General features: G+C 42.5%; 3 protein-coding genes across 5 annotated transcripts; all 3 read right to left on the bottom strand.

Annotated features, from left to right (window-relative positions):
* Window positions 1-81: 81 nt before the first annotated feature.
* LOC105896818 (sulfotransferase 6B1-like) lies at window positions 82-4,513 on the bottom strand. Its single transcript, XM_031561832.2, has 7 exons — window positions 3,761-4,513; window positions 2,969-3,078; window positions 2,732-2,821; window positions 2,357-2,480; window positions 1,580-1,674; window positions 770-926; window positions 82-270 (listed from the first exon to the last, which is right to left on the bottom strand). Exons 1-7 carry the CDS (start codon window positions 3,969-3,971, stop codon window positions 143-145), a joined length of 915 nt encoding a protein of 304 aa, XP_031417692.1. The 5' UTR covers window positions 3,972-4,513; the 3' UTR covers window positions 82-142.
* An 821-nt stretch (window positions 4,514-5,334) lies between these two features.
* Window positions 5,335-14,934, bottom strand: LOC105896850 (sulfotransferase 6B1-like). Of its 3 annotated transcripts, XM_031561830.2 has the most exons (8): window positions 14,769-14,934; window positions 9,216-9,376; window positions 8,202-8,311; window positions 7,960-8,049; window positions 7,551-7,674; window positions 6,719-6,813; window positions 6,357-6,513; window positions 5,335-5,649 (listed from the first exon to the last, which is right to left on the bottom strand). In XM_031561830.2, the coding sequence occupies exons 1-8, from the start codon at window positions 14,816-14,818 to the stop codon at window positions 5,522-5,524; spliced, it is 915 nt and encodes a 304-aa protein (XP_031417690.1). In that variant the 5' UTR covers window positions 14,819-14,934; the 3' UTR covers window positions 5,335-5,521. The 3 variants fall into 3 exon arrangements, with proteins under 3 accessions (XP_031417690.1, XP_031417691.1, XP_031417689.1); XM_031561831.1 differs by lacking the exon at window positions 14,769-14,934 and having other exon boundaries at window positions 9,216-9,633; XM_031561829.2 differs by lacking the exons at window positions 5,335-5,649; window positions 6,357-6,513; window positions 6,719-6,813; ... (2 more) ...; window positions 8,202-8,311; window positions 9,216-9,376 and adding exons at window positions 10,514-11,111; window positions 11,819-11,975; window positions 12,217-12,311; ... (1 more) ...; window positions 13,436-13,525; window positions 13,673-13,782 and having other exon boundaries at window positions 14,608-14,932.
* LOC105896817 (sulfotransferase 6B1-like) lies at window positions 5,335-21,302 on the bottom strand. The gene is made up of 8 exons (XM_012823617.2): window positions 20,847-21,302; window positions 19,826-19,935; window positions 19,631-19,720; window positions 19,156-19,279; window positions 18,407-18,501; window positions 18,011-18,167; window positions 16,140-16,299; window positions 5,335-5,489 (listed from the first exon to the last, which is right to left on the bottom strand). Exons 1-7 carry the CDS (start codon window positions 21,070-21,072, stop codon window positions 16,172-16,174), a joined length of 930 nt encoding a protein of 309 aa, XP_012679071.2. The 5' UTR covers window positions 21,073-21,302; the 3' UTR covers window positions 5,335-5,489; window positions 16,140-16,171.
* Window positions 21,303-21,313: the final 11 nt, after the last annotated feature.

Genomic DNA, 21,313 nt, shown 5'->3' with positions numbered 1-21,313 from the left:
TTCATGTTTTCCTGTTCACTTGTACTTTGACTGGAACTGAAAACTCCCCAGAAGATAAGCAAACATCTGTGCAGCAGCGTCTTACTTGCAATAGGTTTATTACATTATTACAAAGAGTACAAATGTGGCCACAGTCTTCTCCCTACTTGCAGTAGGTGTCGTATTTGAGTTTGGCTCCCAGTTTGGTTCCTGCTAGTCTCTTGTTGAACTCCTCGGCCATCTGCTGGCTCTGGGCCTCACTGAAGTGGTTCTTCCAGTCACCCACCTCACCTGTGAAACACAATCACACAGGAGTCAATGATACTCAACAGTTCTCATAAGTAGGTTTGGGACTGCTGTTTGGCGAAATTATGCAGGTATCACTGTCTTCACACATCTTGGAGGTCCATTTATTTAAACACAAAGAAAAGCCACAAACATACATGTCGCGGTACATGAGGTCGGTACATGAAGGGCGACGGCTCAAAGGGTTACATTTCCAGTCCAGGCTTATCGTCTCATATACTTGTATACATTGCATAAAACCTTTATACATACATAACTGTATAAAACTAATTTGAAATTAGATCCTGAAATACATGTATGTGGTTGGTAATAAGCTGCTGCTAAGGCTGAATCAGTGTAATATGAGAACATTGCTAGGTGTATCAGTCTCACTGCCCCATGGAAATCAAACCCATGATCTTGGAGAAGCTAGCACCTTGCTCCGCTCTACTTGCGCCGCTATTAGCAGTTGCATGAACATTAACATTAGCATTTGCTAACACACCTTTACGGAATAACATGGTGCTGAATTTGCCATGGGTTTTGACGGCATCCTCCTTCATGGCACTGAAGGTGCTCTGAGCTGAGATGGTCTGGACCTGCTCCTCAGTCAGGGGGAAGCCAAAGAACTGAGAGATCTGCCTGATGCCCCCACTCAGGTCCTGGGAACGCAGGAAAACAAGGATGTGTGTTTGTGTGAGTGTGAGTGAGTGTGTGTTTGTGTGAGTGTGTGTGAGTGTGTGTGAGTGTGTGTGAGTGTGTGCAGGCATATGATAATATGTGTACATACATGAACAGATGGATTATACCGTATATGAGTGATGTGATGCAGGGACGTGCACAGGAGGGGGCTAAGGTTGCTCGGGCAACTGCCCGTTTGCCCTCCTCGACGGAAGTGGCCCCTCCGAAGGAAATATATATATTTTTTTAAATAGTATTTCAGCTGCAGAACTTCATGTAGGCCTAGATAAAATAATCGCAGAATAAGCGTCCAGGGGACGGGGGCGTGGCGGCGTCGGTTAGTGAGAGTTTCAAGTGATATGGGCAAAATATGCGTCCAGGGGACGGGGGCGTGGCGGCGGCGGTGACAAAAATTTACGTGTTGCCCCTTTTTTCCAGGGCAGAGCAACTGCCCTTCAAAATTCCTGTGCACGTCCCTGATGTGATGACATGAATCTGACATGAATCTGACATGAATCTGACATGAATCTGACAGGTTTATGACAGGTTTATGACATGAATCTGACATGAATTAAATATTGACATGTACGTATGTGTTGTGTATACTTGTGGGGGTTGATAAGTACCGCCTTACCTCTTTTAGGTCTTCATATGTGATCATCTTCACATTCGGGTCATTGAAGAGCTTCTCCCAGGCTTCAACATGGTCAAAGTATGAACCATAGAGCACTGTTGAAAAATAACAGAGAGCTATTATTGCGGTCATTTGTGCAAATGCCATTATGAATTTAGTGTGAACAGGTAGGGGGTAAAACCTGTTAGGCTCTAGGCCTGCCGCACCTCCACCGGTGCCCTTTGGGTTAGCTGCGGGGTAACACTGGTAACACTTTATTTGGATAGTCCGCCTACAGACTTAACCGATGGTTTGTTGAAATTCAAGTTCAGTCTTTCTAATTGTTCACTGAACATCACCTTAATCAAACCACTTAACGCCTAACCCTAGCTTTAACCCTAGTTTGTTTATATAGAGTGTCTGTAGACAGTCTAAAGGCGACCATCCAAATACAGTGTGACCCATAAATCAAATAAACAATCATCAAATCAACAGTCATACACAAATGATGTGCAAAGGTGTTTAACCTGCAAATCACACATGGTAACCGTCACTAATATTTCAAGCACGATGCCCAATCAAAACAAAGTGCACAGCACAACAGACTACTTAAAAGAGCTTCAGGATTACCATCCAGGTGAGGATTTAAGCTCAGTTTCATTCATCTTTATCTTCCTTGTAGTTTTGACACGTGATCATGCACACAGTCATCCATCGATTAACAATAGAGTCTAGAGTTAGGGTTAGGGTTAGGGGTCATCTCAACATCTCAACATGTTATGATCTTCTTCTTCTCACCTTCTCCTTTCATGAAGTCTGTGAAGAACTTGTCCCACTCGACGTTGGGCAACCCTGGGGTGTTGTTCATGAAGTGATAGAAAGAGACGAGTGTGTCCTTGGGGTTCCTCCACACCACCAGAATCTGGAGGAGAAGAGGTTCAAAGGTCATAGGTCACCTCCTGGGTTCTTGTTCATGAAGTGATAGAAAGAGACGAGTGTGGCCTTGGGGTTCCGCCAAACTATTAAGATCTATTAAAATAATATGGCAGATAGAGAGACAGACAGACAGATAGACAGACAGACAGACAGACAACAGACAGACAGACAGACAGACAGACAGACACAGATAGACAGATAGATAGATAGATAGATAGATAGATTCAAACACCCAACCTTTGCCTTCTTTTCCTTAAAAGAAGGATGCATGTCATCAGGATGCAGATGAGTTGCCATGAGTCTTGGAGACGCCTCTTTTGCCAAGGCCTGTGGTGAAAACAAAGACAAACGTGGTCGTACCCAATATTATTAAAAGCATCTTTGCAAAGTGTTACTGAGGTGAACAGATCACTATGGTGTGTCTCATGGTTCTCTAGTGCAGGCCTTTGTGTGGTGATCTGTGCTCGTACACACCGTTTGCATTTCTGGAGTCAGGAACTCAATGTGAGGAGGGCCGCCTGTGAACTTCTTTCCTGTAGCTGTAGTGATGATCTTACGTAAAACCCCAGCCGACCAGTTAAATCCTTTAGGGAAAAACACCTGCACATTCAATAGTATACTAATACAGTAATATCATAGGAATGATATATCATAGGGGGGGGGGAGAGAAAGAGATGGTCAGTTATGCAAGAGAGTCTGTAACCCAATGTTTTCTGTCCCCTGTGGGCTTCCTTACATTCCAGGAGGCAGTTAATTGCCCATGCCTCTGCTGATGGCAGCTATCACAGGATTCGGTTAAAGCCCCCAGGATTCCCTCATGCAGTGGATCTCTGTTCTGCTCCTAGCACGGCCTACCCACAGATCTTTATGTTCAAGCGCACATTTCCCTGCTCCACACCTCATTATTATCATTATTAAGTACTTGGTCAGCCTGGGTGACAGATATACACTTACACATATATAATGCTTTGCAAAAGTTAAGGGGCGTTTGGAACAATGCTAAGTGAGGATGCAAAATGATATGCATGCCTTTTACTTAGCAATCAACGCCATACAAAGTGTGTACAAAAGATAAGATAAAACAAATAGAAATATGTAATAATATATAAAAAAATCTGTGTGAAGACAAATGTCTAAAACTTTTGCACAGAGCTGTAACTTACTAAAAGGATTGGTGATTGAAGCACTCACTATGTGTGTGACCCCAAATCCCCCCAGTATTGTGCAACCCAAAAATCAGCAGTCTGACCGTGTAGCTTCACTCACCGCACTTTGGATAGGCCACCAGCACCACGTCCTCCTGCCTCGCCTCCAGAGTCCCGAGCGCCTCCAGGTTCTCCGGGGGGCTCATGATGGTGGGGTACAGGATCCCCCTATGCCTGAAGACTTTCTCCTCGTCCGTCAAGCTCTGCGCCAGGGCCCTGTTCCTCTCTCTCCATTTCAGGACTTTCTCCTCTGCTGTTAGCTCTTGGCTCATTTTACTTAGATGCTCAGAAAACGCTAAGTTAAAATGACAGCAAAAGTGTGCGATCCCGGCTCCACTGCCACTGCTGTTACTGCTGCTGCTGCTGACTCTGCCTGCGATTGTGTAGTCTTTTCCTCAGTCTGAGATGAGGGGTGAGGTGGGAGGTCTAAACACACAGAGAGAGAGAGAGAGACAGACAGACACAGCTGGGTTTGCACCAGAGTGCGTGAGAGCGTTTGTGTATGCATGCAGGAGCGTGCAGGAGTTCCCGCCCCGATGTGATAAGGGGGGTGCGTAAAAATGGGAGTTTCCTGCAGTTTCCTTTCACTCCGTATCGTCTCGTCGCTACACGGACGTAGTTTATGCCCGAGACGACCAGCTCCGCGACCCATTCAATGTTCCCGGGATTTCCGTCTCCCGGATATTGGCCTCGACGACCTCCTTGTCTGCTGGCTTCTATCCCAGCAAGCTCCCTCTCCGCTGCCTTCCACTTCAGCAAGTTTCGTGCCTCCAGGCTTCCAAGACTACATTACCCAGAGTTCCTTGCATACGACCCCAGGTCTATCGTGACTTTCTTCTCCGGCTTTTTTATTTCTGTTCTGCGCCCTCGCGCACATTAGCCAGAGTTGGACTATGTTTGTTGGCTCCCAAGTTATAGTTATTTGTGTTGGTTTAGAATCCTCTGATAGTTTGTTAGTTTATTAGTTTCTCCCAGTTTGTGTTCCCAAGCGTTACAAGCTGGGGGTTGTAGTTTCTCGTGTTTGTGTTCTCCAGTGTTTTGTGCAATTCCAGAGTGTGACTGTAGTTTTGTTCTGTCTTTTCTAGTCCTGTCTTCAAAGTTAGTCTTCCCTTCTTCTAAGTATTTCCCTAGTGTTTACCTCGCCCTGTTTGTGTCCTATTCCCCTGTGCCCTGGCTGTATCCCTCAATACATTCTGCTTCACCCGAAACGCCACAAGAAACATATTTTTTTTCTTACAGCACACAGACATACGTACATATGTTCTGCGTCACGAGCATCATAACCATGCATACATTCTGTTCTTCACATCCACGTGTCAAGTGAAATGAGGTTACAAGTTATTAGTCAAATGAAAGCTTTATTTCTTCACATTTGTTTGGGTTTGACAGCAGTGGTTAACTTTTAACTAAAAAAAATTATTACAGGAATAGTTCTGTTGCAGCGTCCTACGTGCTGTAGACATTGGACTTGAGTTTAACTCCAACGCTTAAAGAGTTCAAAAACATTTATTTGCTGCTACCTGCTACCCCCAAAGATAACGTATGTTAGGGTGCGTAGACTGGATATCTAATCAAGTGAAAGGAAGTCTGCAAATATTTTTCTTTTTTTCTTTAATATACTTCTTTTTTGCAGCAGCAGCAGCACAAGGCCCCTGTTGTTGAAAAATAATATAAAGCAAATATAAATTAAAAGACTTTTGGAGAGTGGACCTCCTTTAAATACCTATAGATTCATATTGCTAATACATAGTCTGAAAGGCACTCATCATTATCAGAAATACTGTCCAAATGTCTGCTGTTAACACATCCATCCAATGTCTCCCTACTTGCAGTAGGTGTCGTATTTGAGTTTGGCTCCCAGTTTGGTTCCTGCTAGTCTCTTGTTGAACTCCTCGTCCATCTGCTGGCTCTGGGCCTCACTGAAGTGGTTCTTCCAGTCACCCACCTCACCTGTGAAACACAATCACACAGGAGTCAATGATACTCAACAGTTCTCATAAGCAGGTTTGGGACTGCTGTTTGGCTAAATTATGCAGGAATCACTGTCTTCACACATCTTGGAGGTCATTTATTTAAACACAAAGAAAAGCCAACTGCAATCAATGGCCTGTTCATGTCTAGACTGTTGTCATCAGCAACCTATTGTTTTAACAAAACCTCTCAAAGAGGCTATCTGAAGTGTTCAAGCTGTGATTGGTGCAAAACAAATGCAATCATTACTTATTGGGTCACATCTTACACTAATTACCTTTTTCTAGTTATTTACCAGTCAACAACAATATCAGTATTTTCCTGCCACAAACATACATGTCCCAGTACATGAAGTCGGCATCAGTCAAAGGGCGGTGGCTCAAAGTGTTCAATTTCCAGTCCAGGCTTATTGTCTCATATACTTGTATAGATTGCATAAGACCTTTATAGATACATAAATGTATAAAACTAACTTTAAATATTTAGAACCTGAAATACATGTATGTGGTCGGTAATATGCTGCTGCTATGGCTGAATCTTTGTAATATGAGAACATAGCTTTGGTGTATCAGTTGGACTCCCACATGGGAATCAAACCCATGATTTTGGAGAAGCTAGCACCTTGGTCCGCTCACGGCACTATTAGCACTTAGCATAAACATTAACATTATCTTTTGCTAACGCACCTTTACGGAATAACACGTTGGTGAATTTGCCAAGGGTGTTGACGGCATCCTCCTTCATGGCACTGAAGGTGGTCTCTGAGTAGATGGTCTGGACCTGCTCCTCAGTCAGGGGGAAGCCAAAGAACTGAGAGATCTCCTTGATGCCCCCACTCAGGTCCTGAGAACGCAGGAAAACAAGGATGTGTGTGTTTGTGTGTATGTGTGTGTGACTGTGTCTGTGTGTGTGTGTGTGTTTGTGCGTGCATATGATCATATTATTACATACATGAACAGATGGATTATATATGAGTGATGTGATGACATGTATCTGACATGTATCTGACATATATTTAACTTGTGGGGGTGGATAAGTACCGCCTTACCTCTTTCAGGTCTTCATATGTGATCATTTTTACATTCGGGTCATTGAAGAGTTTCTCCCAGGCTTCAACATGGTCAAAGTATGAACCATAGATCACTGTTGAAAAATAACAGACATCTATTATTGATATCTGTGGTACATTTCGCCCATTGTTTTGACTAATTTATATCATGGCTCACTGTGCCTATTTGTGAAGATGCCCTTATGACATAAATTGGTAACATTGTATTAGTCCACCTACAGAGACTTTACAGATGGTTTAATGAAATTCAAGAAAACCAGTTTTTCTAATTGTTCACTGAACATCACCTTAATTAAACCAAACGCAATCTAACCGTAACCGTAACCATAAATTGTAGTCAACAGAGTTTCAGCGGATAGTTTGTTTATAATCTCAGTGTCTGTAGACAGTCTACAGGGGACCATCCAAATACAGTGTGACTCATAAGTCAAATCAACAGTCATACACAAATGTTTTTAACCTGCCAATCACTATACTGCAGTAGTCCTCTACGCCCAGGTCATGTGCAATGATAAGCCACAACCAAAACTGAGTGATTCAGTGAATATTCTGATAGATAATATGTTGCTTTAAACCATAACAGTAATATTTCAAGCACGATGCCCAATCAAAAGAAAAGTGCACAGCACAACATACTACTTAAAAGAGCTTCAGGATTACCATCAAGGTGAGGATTTAAACTCAGTTTCATTCGTCTTTATCTTCCTTGTAGTTTTGACACGTGATCATTCACATAGTCATCCATCGATTAATGATAGAGTCTAGCCTGCCATCACATCTCAACGTGTTATGTTTTTCTTCTTCTTCTCACCTTCTCCTTTCATGAAGTCTGTGAAGAACTTGTCCCACTCGACGTTGGGCAGCACAGGGTTCTTGTTCATGAAGTGATAGAAAGAGACGAGTGTGTCCTTGGGGTTCCTCCACACCACCAGCATCTGGAGGAGAAGAGGTTCAAAGGTCATAGGTCATCTCCTGGGTTCTTGTTCATGAAGTGATAGGAAGACACGAATGTGGCATTGGGGTTCCACCAAACTACTAAGATCTATTAAAAGAATATGGCACAGCATGTATACTGTTTTAGACAGACTGGGAGACTGACAGACAAACAGACACAGACAGACAGACAGACAGACAGACAGACAGACAGACAGACAGACAGACAGACAGACAGACAGACAGACAGACAGACAGAGAAAGATAAATAGATTCAAACACCCAACCTTTGCCTTCTTTTCCTTAAAAGAAGGATGCATCTCATCAGGATGCAGATGAGTTGCCATGAGTCTTGGAGACGCCTCTTTTGCCAAGGACTGTGGTGAAAACAAAGACAAACGTGGTCGTACCCAATATTATTAAAAGCATCTTTGCAATGATCAGTGTTACTGAGGTGAACAGATCACTATGGTGTGTCTCATGGTTTCCTAGTGCAGGCCTTTGTGTGGTGTTCTGTGCTCGTACGCACTGTTTGCATTTCTGGAGTCAGGAACTCAATGTGAGGAGGGCCGTCTATGAACTTCTTTCCTGTAGATGTAGTGATGATCTTACGTAAAACACCCACTGACCAGTTGAATCCTTTAGGGAAAAACACCTGCACATTCAATAGTATACTAATACAGTAATATCATAGGCATGTTATTGATAGCACATGGGACCTTTTTAATAGCAATTAGTGCAGAAAATGAATGCCACTGTAGTACTATGGAACATATTTCCTATATGTTAAATCTATTATAATGTAACTAACAACATTACATTAGTGTAATTTATTTATTTAATCTTCATGTGGCAAAAATGTTGTCCGTGTTCGTTTCATGGTTATTCTTTTCATCAACAGTTTCCAGGATTTCAAATTAGTGGAGTAATTTAGAGTCCACCAGAGAACATTACAGGTCTGGTGTGAAAGAGAAAAGTATGTTTTCCCTCCAGTGATCATTCACTACGTATTTGAACTTCTTTTACCATCGACCTAGTTCGCTTAATATCTTACAGGATTCATGAGCAATACTGTACATAAGTCGCAAGTTGCATAAGAGGCCAGCTGAGCTAGTAAATGTTTCACAAAGGCATTCAACAGGGGGGGTGGGGAGAAAGAGATGGACAGTTATGCAAGAGAGTCTGTAACCCAATGCTTCCTGTCCCTGTGGGCTTCCCTACATTTCAGGAGGCAGTTCATCGCGTTTGGAACAATGCTCTTAAGTGAGGATGCAAAATTGTATGACTTTTTTACTTAGCAATCAACGCCATACAAAATGTGTACAAAATATTAAATCCAAAAAATTGAAATATGCATATAGATATACTAATACAGATTAAAGTTTAAAAAATCTGTGTGAAGACAAATGCCTAAAACTTTTGCACAGAGCTGTAACTTACTAAAAGTATTGGTGATTGAAGCACTCACTATGTGTGTGACCCCAAATCCCCCCAGTATTGTGCAACCCACAAATCAGCAGTCTGACCGTGTAGCTTCACTCACCGCACTTTGGATAGGCCACCAGCACCACGTCCTCCTGCCTCGCCTCCAGGGTCCCGAGCGCCTCCAGGTTCTCCGGGGGGCTCATGATGGTGGGGTACAGGATCCCCCTGTGCCTGAAGACTTTCTCCTCGTCCGTCAGGCTCTGCGCCAGGGCCATGCTCCTCTCTAGCTCTTGGCTCATTTCACTTAGAGGCTCAGAAAAAGCTAAGTTAAAATGACAGAAAAAGTGTGCGATCCTGGCTCCACTGCCACTGCTGCTGCTGCCTCTGCCTGCGATTCCTCAGTGTATCTTTTCCTCAGTCCGAGATGAGGGGAGAGGTGGGAGGACTAAACACACACACACACAGACAGAGACACAGACAGACACAGCTGGAAAACCTGACATCTGGTTTGCACCAGAGTGCGTTTGTTCATGTATTTAAGAGTGTGCAGGAGTTCCCGCCCCGCTGTGATAAGGCGTGTGTGTAAAAACAGTTTCCTGCAGGCTGTGACAGGAGGTCAACCTACAGTGGTGATTGGTCTCTGTCTAACAATGACGACACTGACCAAAGAGAGAAAACGCTCATACAGTAAATTAGATCACTACATATAATATAAAATAGAGATTTTTTTTTCACTTCTTGTGTCATTACAGAAGAATATTTGTTGATATATTTTATTATATTATTTGCAAGTGTATGTCACTTTTATCTTTAACCTCACAAAACACTTGGCTTCAAGCCCTGAGTTTGAGAGGAAGCAAAAATGCTTAAAAATATTACACTATTTATTGCCAGCCACTGGCTGCCAAATGGTCATCTTATCATGGGGATAATGGAGAGGTCCACACCCTGGCATCGCTCTGACACCTGGAGTCAGGAAGCAAACTGAGGTGTAAGCGACAGCCACCAATGCAGAATGGTAATGGGGTAGGCCATTGAGAACCAGCTCAGGCAAAGAGAAGGGTAATTAAGCGTAAGAGGAGCGTAATTATCATACAGAACAGCAAAAGGTTGCCAGACCTGATAGCATTAGAAGCCTAGCTTATTTACATTAAGAGCCCAGGGGTATCTTAGACAGTATATATGGCTAGAGATGGAGAGGCTTGTGGTTCAGACCCAGTACACAGCTGAACCCAGAGGAGGTTTCACATGCTTCATTACTGCTCTTTACTGGAATTAAGACATAAAGAAATCTTTTTTTCTTACAGCACACAGACCCATACGCAAATAAGTACATTTGTTCAGAGTAACGAGCATCATAACCATTCATACATTCTGTTCTTCACATTCATGTGTCAAGTGAAATGAGGTTACAAGTTATTAGTCAAATGAAAGCTTTATTTCTTCACGTTTGTTTGGGTTTGACAGCAGTGGTTAACTTTTAGCTAAAACAGTTATTACAGGAATAGTTCTGTTGCAGCGTCCTACATGCTGTAGACATTGGACTTTAGTTTAACTCCAACTCTTTAAGAGTTCAAGTACATTTATTTGCTGATACCTGCTCTTCCCATAGATAACGTCTGTTTGGGTGCATAGACTGGATATCTAATCAAGTGAAAGGAAGTCTGCAAATAGTCTGCAAATATATTTTTTTCTTTTCTTTAATATACTTATAGAAATATAAAAGATAAATATAAATGAAAGATTTTTGGAGAGTGGTCCTCCTTTAACTACCTTTGAAAACAAAAATATAGATTCATATTGCTGATACATAGTCTGACAGGCACTCATCATTAACAGAAATACTATCCAAATGTCTGCTGTTAACACATCCATCCAACTTCTCCCTACTTGCAGTAGGTGTCGTATTTGAGTTTGGCTCCCAGTTTGGTTCCTGCTAGTCTCTTGTTGAACTCCTCGTCCATCTGCTGGCTCTGGGCCTCACTGAAGTGGTTCTTCCAGTCACCCACCTCACCTGTGAAACACAATCACACAGGAGTCAATGATACTCAACAGTTCTCATAAGCAGGTTTGGGACTGCTGTTTGGCTAAATTATGCGCGTATCACTGTCTTCACACAACTTAGAGGTCCATTTATTTAAACACAAAGAAAAGCCAACTGCAATCACTGGCCTGTTCATGTCTAGACTGTTGTCATCAGCAACCTTTTGTTTTAACAAAACCTCTCAAGAGGCTATCTGAAGTGTTCAAGCTGTGATTGGTGTAAAACAAATGCAATCATTACTTACTGGGTCACATCTTACACTAATTACCCTATTCTAGTTATTAACCAGTCAACAACAGTATCAGTATTTTCCTGCCACAAACATACATGTCCCGGTACATGAAGTCAGCGTCAGTCAAAGGGCGGTGGCTGAAAGTGTTCAATTTCCAGTCCAGGCTTATCGTCTCATATACTTGTGTACATTGCATAAAACCTTGCATAAATACATACATAAATGTATAAAACTAATTTGAAATTAGATCCTGAAATACATGTATGTGGTTGGTAATAAGCTGCTGCTAAGGCTGAATCAGTGTAATATGAGAACATTGCTAGGTGTATCAGTCTCACTGCCCAATGGAAATCAAACCCATGATCTTGGAGAAGCTAGCACCTTGCTCTGCTCGCGGAGCTGTTAGCAGTTGCATGAACAATAACATTAGCATTTGCTAACACACCTTTACGGAATAACACGTTGCTGAATTTGCCATGGGTGTTGATGGCATCCTCCTTCATGGCAGTAAAGGTGCTCTGAGCTGAGATGGTCTGGACCTGCTCCTCAGTCAGGGGGAAGCCAAAGAACTGAGAGATCTCCTTGATGCCTCCACTCAGGTCCTGAGAACGCAGGAAAACAAGGATGTGTGTGTTTGTGTGTATGTGTGTGTGTGTGTGTGTGGGTGTGTGCATATGATCATATGAATACATACATGAACAGATGGATTATATATGGGTGATGTGATGACACGTATCTGACATGTATCTGACATGTATCTGACATGTATCTGACATGTACTGTATTTAATACTGACATGTATGTATTGTGTGTACTTGTGGGGGTGGATAAGTACCGCCTTACCTCTTTCAGGTGTTCATATGTGATCATCTTCACATTCGGGTCATTGAAGAGCTTCTCCCAGGCTTCAACATGGTCAAAGTATGAACCATAGATCACTGTTGAAAAATAACAGAGATCTATTATTGATATCCGTGGTACATTTCGCCCATTGTTTTGACTAATTTATATCATGGCTCACTGTGCCTATTTGTGAAGATGCCCTTATGACATAAATTGGTAACACTGTATTTGTCCACCTACAGAGACTTTACAGATGGTTTAATGAAATTCAAGAAATTCGAATTGTTCACTGAACATCACCTTAATTAAACCAAACGCCTAATTCTAACCGTAACCATTAATTGTAGTCAACAGAGTTTCAGCAGATAGTTTGTTTATAATCTCAGTGTCTGTAGACAGTCTACAGGGGACCATCCAAATACAGTGTGGCCCATAAATCAAATCAACAGTCATACACAAATGTGTTTAACCTGCCAATCACTATAATGCAGTAGTCCTCTACGCCCAGGTCATGTGCAATGATAAGCCACAACCAAAACGTATTGATTCGGTGAATATTCTGATAGATAACATGTTGCTTTAAACCATGACAGTAATATTTCAAGCATGATGCCCAATCAAAAGAAAAGTGCACAGCACAACATACTACTTAAAAGAGCTTCAGGATTACCATCAAGGTAAGGATTTAAACTCAGTTTCATTCGTCTTGATCTTCCTTGTAGTTTTGACACGTGATCATTCACATAGTCATCCATCGATTAATGATAGAGTCTAGCCTGCCATCACATCTCAACGTGTTATGTTTTTCTTCTTCTTCTCACCTTCTCCTTTCATGAAGTCTGTGAAGAACTTGTCCCACTCGACGTTGGGCAGCACAGGGTTCTTGTTCATGAAGTGATAGAAAGAGACGAGTGTGTCCTTGGGGTTCCTCCACACCACCAGAATCTGGAGGAGAAGAGGTTCAAAGGTCATAGGTCACCTCCTGGGTTGGTTCTTGTTCATGAAGTGATAGAAAGAGACGAGTGGCCTTGGAGTTCCGCCAAACTATTAAGATCTATTCAAAGAATATGGCACAGCATGTATACCATTTTAGACAGACGGGGAGACTGGCAGACAGACAGACAAAACTTACCATCTCAGACAGACAGACAGACAGACAGACAGACAGACAGACAGACAGACAGACAGACAGATAGATAGATAGAATCAAACTCCCAACCTTTGCCTTCTTTTCCTTAAAAGAAGGATGCATCTCATCAGGATGCAGATGAGTTGCCATGAGTCTTGGAGACGCCTCTTTTGCCAAGGCCTGTAGTGAAAACAAAGACAAACGTGGTCGTACCCAATATTATTAAAAGCATCTTTGCAAAGTGTTACTGAGGTGAACAGATCACTATGGTGTGTCTCATGGTTCTCTAGTGCAGGCCTTTGTGTGGTGTTCTGTGCTCGTACGCACCGTTTGCATTTCCGGAGTCAGGAACTCAATGTGAGGAGGGCCGTCTATGAACTTCTTTCCTGTAGATGTAGTGATGATCTTACGTAAAACACTCACCGACCAGTTAAATCCTTTAGGGAAAAACACCTGCACATTTAATAGTATACTAATACAGTAATATCATAGGCATGTTATTGATACCACATGAAAAAATTCTTGTCTTAAATGGTGATTAGTGCAGAAAATAAATGCCACTGTAGTACTATGCAGGACATTTCATATACAGTATGTTAAATATGTCATAATGTAACTAACATTTATTTATGTGGCAAAATTGTTGTCCCTGTTGATTTCACGGTAATTTTTTCGTCACCAGTTTCCAAGATTTCAAATAAGAGGAGTAATGTAGAGTCCACCGGAGAACATTATAGGTCTGGTGTGAAAGAGAAAAGTATGTTTTCCTTCCGGTGATCATTCACTACGTATTTGAACTTCTTGCACTATTAACCTAGTTTGCGTAATATCTTACGTTATTTATGAGCAATACCGTGCATAAGTTGCAAGTTATAAGAGGCCAGCTGAGTTAGTCAATGTTTCACAAAGGCATTCAACAGGGGGGGGCGGGGAGAGAGAAAGAGATGGTCAGTTATGCAAGAGAGTCTGTAACCCGATGCTTCCTGTCCCCTGTGGGCTTCCCTACATTCCAGGAGGCAGTTTATTTACTTTTTACTTAGCTATCAACGCCATACAAAGTGTCTATAAATATGCATATAGATACACTAATACAGATTAAAGTCTAAAAAATCTGTGTGAAGACAAATGCCTAACATTTTTGCACAGAGCTGTAACTAACTAAAAGGATTGGTGATTGAAGCACTCACTATGTGTGTGACCCCAAATCCCCCCAGTATTGTGCAACCCACAAATCAGCAGTCTGACCGTGTAGCTTCACTCACCGCACTTTGGATAGGCCACCAGCACCACGTCCTCCTGCCTCGCCTCCAGGGTCCCGAGCGCCTCCAGGTTCTCCGGGGGGCTCATGATGGTGGGGTACAGGATCCCCCTGTGCCTGAAGACTTTCTCCTCGTCCGTCAGGCTCTGCGCCAGGGCCATGCTCCTCTCTCTCCATTTCAGGACTTTCTCCTCAGCTGTTAGCTCTTGGCTCATTTCACTTAGAGGCTCAGAAAACGCTAAGTTAAAATGACAGAAAAAGTGTGCGATCCTGGCTCCACTGCCACTGCTGCTGCTGCCTCTGCCTGCGATTGTGTAGTCTTTTCCTCAGTCCGAGATGAGGGGAGAGGTGGGAGGACTAAACACACACACACAGAGACACAGACAGACACAGCTGGAAAACCTGGTGTCTGGTTTGCACCAGAGTGCGTGAGAGCGGTTGTTTATGCATTTAAGAGCGTGCAGGAGTTCCCGCCCCTCTGTGATAAGGCGTGTGTGTAAAAACAGGAGTTTCCTGCAGGCTGTGACAGGAGGTCAACCCCCAGTGTTGATTGGTCTCTGTCTAACAATGACGACACTGACCAAAGAGAGAAAACGTTCATAAATTAGATCACTAGATAAAATAAAATAGAGATGTGACAGAAGAGTTTTCTTCTTCATGTTTTATTTTTTCACTCCTTGTGTCATTACAGAAGAATATTTGTGGATATATTTTATTATATTATTTGCCTATTATAAGCAGCCGCTGTGAACCCCAAACATGTGGTCACCATGATCTGCCAAATGGTAATCTTATCATGGCGATAAAGGAGAGGTCAACACCCTGGCATCGCTCAGCCACCAATGTAGTATGGTAATAGGGTAGGCCATTGGCACCAATGTAGTATGGGAATGGGGTAGGCCATTGAGAACCATCTTAGGCAATGGGTAAGAGGAGCATAATTATCATACAGAACAGCAAAAGGTTGCCAGACCTGATAGCATTAGAAGCCTAGCTCATTTACATCAAGAGCCCAGGGGTATCTTAGACAGTATATATGGCTAGAGATGGAGAGGCTTGTGGTTCAGACCCAGTACACAGCTGAACCCAGAGGAGGTTTCACATGCTTCATTACTGCTCTTTACTGGAATTAAGACATGAAGAAACATCTTTTTTTCTTACAGCACACAGACCCATACGCAAATAAGTACATTTGTTCAGAGTAACGAGCATCATAACCATTCATACATTCTGTTCTTCACATTCATGTGTCAAGTGAAATGAGGTTACAAGTTATTAGTCAAATGAAAGCTTTTATTTCTTCACGTTTGTTTGGGTTTGACAGCAGTGGTTAACTTTTAGCTAAAACAATTATTACAGGAATAGTTCTGTTGCAGCGTCCTACATGCTGTACACATTGGACTTGAGTTTAACTCCAACTCTTTAAGAGTTCAAGTTCATGTATTTGCTGATACCTGCTCTTCCCATAGATAACATCTGTTTGGGTGCTTCGACTGGATGAAGTGAAAGGAAGTCTTCAAATATTTGTATCTAAATGTCTGCTGTTAACACATCCATCCAATGTCTCCCTACTTGCAGTAGGTGTCGTATTTGAGTTTGGCTCCCAGTTTGGTTCCTGCTAGTCTCTTGTTGAACTCCTCGTCCATCTGCTGGCTCTGGGCCTCACTGAAGTGGTTCTTCCAGTCACCCACCTCACCTATCCAACACAATCACAGAGGGTTACTTAGATTCTCATACGCTTATTCGTATTCTTGAAGAATTTCCTAAGACTGTCCACATTAGACAAGCTTTGTAACACCAAATCGAGCTGCGTACTTGAACACCAGAACAGCTAGATTTGAGTGGGTGAGCCGGTAACCGGGTGTTATCTCAATCTCAAACAGTTCTGAAAGAATTCTTCCTAATCAGGGCCACATCTGGTCACGTGAGCTGCTATGGGGGCACAGCAGTTAAACAAACTCACAGCCCAATTCATTTGCTGCGCTACTGATCTCTGCATGCAGGCAGGGGTCCCTTCTCAGCACTGCTGGCCTATACACAGACAAAGGCCACAGTACGCTGGTCTTCTTTGACCCTAGCCCATGATTATTCCAAAACAAACACAGTAATGGCTTGTATTACTTGCTTGGCACATTAGGCCATTTATTGATAACTGCACTGGCAGTACTCAACAGTCTCATCAGTATTTTCAACCAAATAAAGTAAAAGGCTCAGTATTTGTTTGTGGCCATGTGTTAACGGTGTGTGTGTGTGTGTGTGTGTGTGTGTGTGTGTGTGTGTGTGTGTGTGTGTGTGTGTGTGTGTGCGCGTGTGCGTGTGTGTGTGTGTGTTTGTGGCCATGTGTTAACGGCTCTCTGCAGGTGGCTCTTAACCCTCAGGCTGAGGAAGTCAAGAGTTACATACCTACTTACGTAGCTGTGACACAAAAGTTCTCGTGGAGTAAAAAAAATGGGGCTTTCCTGGGCTCTGTAATCAAGGACCAAAGTTTCAACATAGTTCAGCTGGAGTATCAGTTCAGGAAACATCCAATGAGAGGGGCATTGTTTCCTGACAATTATTATGTGTCAGTATAGCATATTGACACAAAGGATTATTTTTTTTATTTGAGCTGAGTTCTGCTCCTGCTACTAATGTTGCTAACAGCACATTTAGCTGGCCTCCCAAAAAAGCAGGTAAATCTCCCTGGCTGCATGAATCTTAGTTTAATGACTCTCTTTGTTTTTCTGTCAGACCAGAGGCTCTCCGTTCTACTTTTGGAGCCCCCATACCCTGCATGTCTTCTATCTGGTGATGGTCTATCATGATGCTCTTGATCGTCTAAATGAGGTTAGTTAATCTTATCAAGAATCCCGCCGGCAAGTTTGATCTTGTGAGTATGACAGTGAAGTGTGATAAGCATGCAGGGAAGGCCAGGAGCAGGATATAAAACCACTGCACTAGACTGATGAGGTTGAGAACCACTGCACTAGACTGGTGAGGTTGAGAACCACTGCACTAGACTGATGAGGTTGAGAACCACTGCTCTAGACTGATGAGGTTGAGAACCACTGCACTAGACTGGTGAGGTTGAGAACCACTGCACTAGACTGGTGAGGTTGAGAACCACTGCACTAGACTGATGAGGTTGAGAACCACTGCACTAGACTGATGAGGTTGAGAACCACTGCACTAGACTGATGAGGTTGAGAACCACTGCACTAGACTGGTGAGGTTGAGAACCACTGCACTAGACTGGTGAGGTTGAGAACCACTGCACTAGACTGGTGAGGTTGAGAACCACTGCACTAGACTGATGAGGTTGAGAACCACTGCACTAGACTGGTGAGGTTGAGCAGGTCAAATAGGGCACAGCTACAAAATAACATCACATGCTACATTAGTGTAAACTAATATGTTAGCCAACATGCCTTTACGGTACGTGTTGCTGTTGTATTTGCCCCTGGTAGCCCCAGCACTCTCCTTCATGGCACTGAAGGTGCTCTGAGCTGAGATGGTCTGGACCTGCTCCTCAGTCAGGGGGAAGCCATAGAACTGAGAGATCTGCCTGATGCCCCCACTCAGGTCCTGGGAATGCAGGAAAACAAGAATGTATGTATGTGTATGCATGTGTGTGTGTGTGAGTGAGTGTGTATGTGTGTGTGTGTGTGTCCGTGTGTGTACATATCTGTACATAGGAAGTGTGTAACTCCACGTATCCCACCGGGTGGTCTACAGAAATCATTCATCACTCATATGCATGCAAATGTATGTATAATGATTATTAATGTATAATGAGATGCAAATAATAATAATAATTGCTTTACGTGTTTTAGCTCCTCATATGTAATCATCTTCACATTGGGATCGTCATAGAGCTTCTCCCAGGCTTCAGCGTGGCTGAAGTAGGAACCGTAGACCACTGTTTAAAATTAAAATATGAAAATGATATTGTGCTTGTAACCCATTATAGCGTAGTACACCCTGCCTGTACAAGGGTGCATGCAAGAGTGCAAGTCTAAATAAAGTAGGCTAAACCTTTTGACAAATGGGGCACACACCTGGACACTTATTCTGGGCTTGGCAATGTGGACGCTAGGGTGATAACTGCAATGGATTCTAGTAATGATAAACCAAAAGTATGTTGTTTAGCCCTTGATGAAGCTAAGCAAATTGCAATTCAGTCAAACCAAACTCTTTATTCATCTGGAACCACATGACACATGTGACTGTGACTGTGACTGTGACTTTGATACCACAGAGACCACACCTCTGTAGTGACTCTGCAACCAGCGGCCTGGTCGGCTAAAACCAATATGCATTATTCTCCAAGACAAGAGCCAGTTCAGCTTCCCCTTGACGTTAACTTTAGGTTTATGTATTCAGAATGTATGTATTTAGGCATTTTTATCCAAAGCAACGTAGAAAATAATATTTACTATTAATATTCTGTTTACTATATTCTATTTACTATATAATATATATTCTGACTTCATAACATGCTTTTTGAGCGTTCGTGTTTCAGAGACAGAAATAGTCTGCACTTAGATCTGTATGATATGTGTGAGCCTCTCACCTTCTCCTTTCATGAAGTCTGTGAAGAAGTGATTCCACTCAGTGTTGGGCAAACCTGGGCTTTTGTTCATGAAGTGATAGAAAGAGACAAGTGTGTCCTTGGGGTTCCTCCACACCACCAGGGCCTAAAGTATGCACGATGAACCAATGAATGTGGCATAGAATGAGTGTCATTTTACAAAAACTGATGGATTGAATTACAAACATGCATGGATGGACAGACAGTCAGAGAGATTGTGATATAGATAGACAGATAGATATATAGATAGATAGATAGATAGATAGATAGACAGATAGATAGACAGATAGAGAGATAGATAGATAGCCAGATAGATAGACAGATAGATAGATAGATAGATAGATAGATAGATAGATAGATAGATAGATAGATAGATAGATAGCCAGATATATAGACAGATAGATAGACAGACAGACAGATAGATAGATAAATAGATAGATAGATTCAAACTCCTAACCTTTGCCTTCTTTTCCTTAAAAGAAGGATGCATGTCATCAGGATGCAGATGAGTTGCCATGAGTCTTGGAGACGCCTCTTTTGCCACCCCCTGTGAAAAAGTACAGATCCTTGGAAAGAGACAGAGTACCAGCGCATGAACTCTATTGAGTGGGTTAATCAAAACGAGTCCCGTATTTGTCTTTGTAATACCCACCTTTTGCATTTCTGGGGACCAAAACTCAATATGTGGAGGAAATTCTGAGAATTGCTTTCCTGTGGCTGCTGTCATGATCTTACGCAGAACACCAACCATCCAGGTAAATCCTATGACAGGACAACATTAACACCAGTCCAACCCATAAAACAGTGTTAGTATTCAGTGATCAGGGATGTAGTCAAATCAGGTATGTAGCCTACTATTAGTGAAAATACAGGGAAGGACAGCACAGTGATTTTGAGTAAATTATTCATTCCTGAAAGATTTCAATTGTACATTGATATTTATGTCTTTGCCATTAGGATAAAGTGTTAATGTTTGTAATTTACTTGAAAACTTTTTTTTAAAGAGAGAGATAATATACTCAGAACTATTGTATATCATAGCTGTACCATGTGGTGGAAATCTTATAATAATCAGTCTAATGCAAGATCAGTTTTATAATTAGATATTAGTAATACGTTTATTAGTCTTCTGCAGAAAGATCAGAGACACACAGAGTGAACAGCAAGCAGTCTGTGAGAATCAGATGGATTCTCTCACAGGCAGTGTCTTTTTAACAGAGTTACAGATAAGAAGAACAGGGAGTACCAGCTCCTTTGTATTTTACATAGTATCCTTTTCACACATTTCACAACATTTGCGATTCGCATAATTTCTTATACAAACATTTTCAAGACAATGCAGTACATTTCAGAGATAGCACAAGTTACGTGGAACATCACCTGTCCTGAGAGAAAGCAACTGTTCTACCAAAGACGTCATATACTCTCAGAAATCTCATAAGCAAGTACATTCCTGCTCCTGGAATACATGTTATTCGACACGTTATCATGCTCCGAGATGCCTGTCTATGCAGGTACAACTACAAATGTCTTGATTATATTAAAACTCTTGATATACCTCGATATAACATATCTCCAGTCAGTAAAATATCATGAAAAAAACATGCACTGCATTCGTTTCTCAGCAGTGGGAGTATAGAGTGGACAAACGGTCGATGCGTGGCTTGACCCACCACTCTTGGGGTAGGACACGAGCACCACGTCCTCCCGTCTGGCCTCCAGGGTGCCGAGGGCCTCCAGGTTCTCTCGGGCGCACATGACCGTGGGGTACAGGATGCCCTTGTATCGGTGAACCCTGTCCTCATCCTTCATGTTCTCGGAGCGCTTCAGCCTCTCCTGCCTCCATTGAGGGATTTCGTGGTGCTTTGCTGACTCCTTGTTCGTGGTGTGCGGTAGCATTTTTTTTAAGGCTTTAGAAGGTGGAAACGACACAATCCTGATCTCACTGCTGCAGCAATAATTAATCTGTTTAACCCGCAAGTTAATGAGCAACCACACACGGATAACAGGTCCAGACGTCTATGAATGTGTGTGTGTGTGTGTGTGTGCGTAAGTGAATGCATTCCCTTCTGTCTACAGTAGAGTAGCAGAGAGGGGAGAGTTCTCATTCCAAAAACGATGACGTTGATTTGAGTAAGGC

This window comes from Clupea harengus, chromosome 24 (assembly GCF_900700415.2).
Source record: "Clupea harengus chromosome 24, Ch_v2.0.2, whole genome shotgun sequence".
Taxonomy (NCBI): domain Eukaryota; kingdom Metazoa; phylum Chordata; class Actinopteri; order Clupeiformes; family Clupeidae; genus Clupea; species Clupea harengus.
This window is presented reverse-complemented; position numbering and strand designations above follow the sequence as displayed.

What these genes read in the sequence shown, in the direction of transcription:
- LOC105896818 (XM_031561832.2), bottom strand. Translation starts at nt 3,971, where the DNA reads ATGAGCCAAGAGCTAACAGCAGAGGAGAAAGTCCTGAAATGGAGAGAG. An exon ending in GGTGGCCTATCCAAAGTGCG is followed by an intron (nt 3,079 to 3,760) that starts GTGAGTGAAGCT and finishes TTTTCCCTAAAG; the next exon opens with GATTTAACTGGTCGGCTGGG. An exon ending in TGACTCCAGAAATGCAAACG is followed by an intron (nt 2,822 to 2,968) that starts GTGTGTACGAGC and finishes TTTTCACCACAG; the next exon opens with GCCTTGGCAAAAGAGGCGTC.
- LOC105896850 (XM_031561830.2), bottom strand. Translation starts at nt 14,818, where the DNA reads ATGAGCCAAGAGCTAACAGCTGAGGAGAAAGTCCTGAAATGGAGAGAG. An exon ending in AGACTTCATGAAAGGAGAAG is followed by an intron (nt 6,814 to 7,550) that starts GTGAGAAGAAGA and finishes ATTTTTCAACAG; the next exon opens with TGATCTATGGTTCATACTTT. An exon ending in CAACGTGTTATTCCGTAAAG is followed by an intron (nt 5,650 to 6,356) that starts GTGCGTTAGCAA and finishes TGTGTTTCACAG; the next exon opens with GTGAGGTGGGTGACTGGAAG.
- LOC105896817 (XM_012823617.2), bottom strand. Translation starts at nt 21,072, where the DNA reads ATGCTACCGCACACCACGAACAAGGAGTCAGCAAAGCACCACGAAATC. An exon ending in GGTCCCCAGAAATGCAAAAG is followed by an intron (nt 19,721 to 19,825) that starts GTGGGTATTACA and finishes ACTTTTTCACAG; the next exon opens with GGGGTGGCAAAAGAGGCGTC. An exon ending in CATATGAGGAGCTAAAACAC is followed by an intron (nt 18,168 to 18,406) that starts GTAAAGCAATTA and finishes CTGCATTCCCAG; the next exon opens with GACCTGAGTGGGGGCATCAG.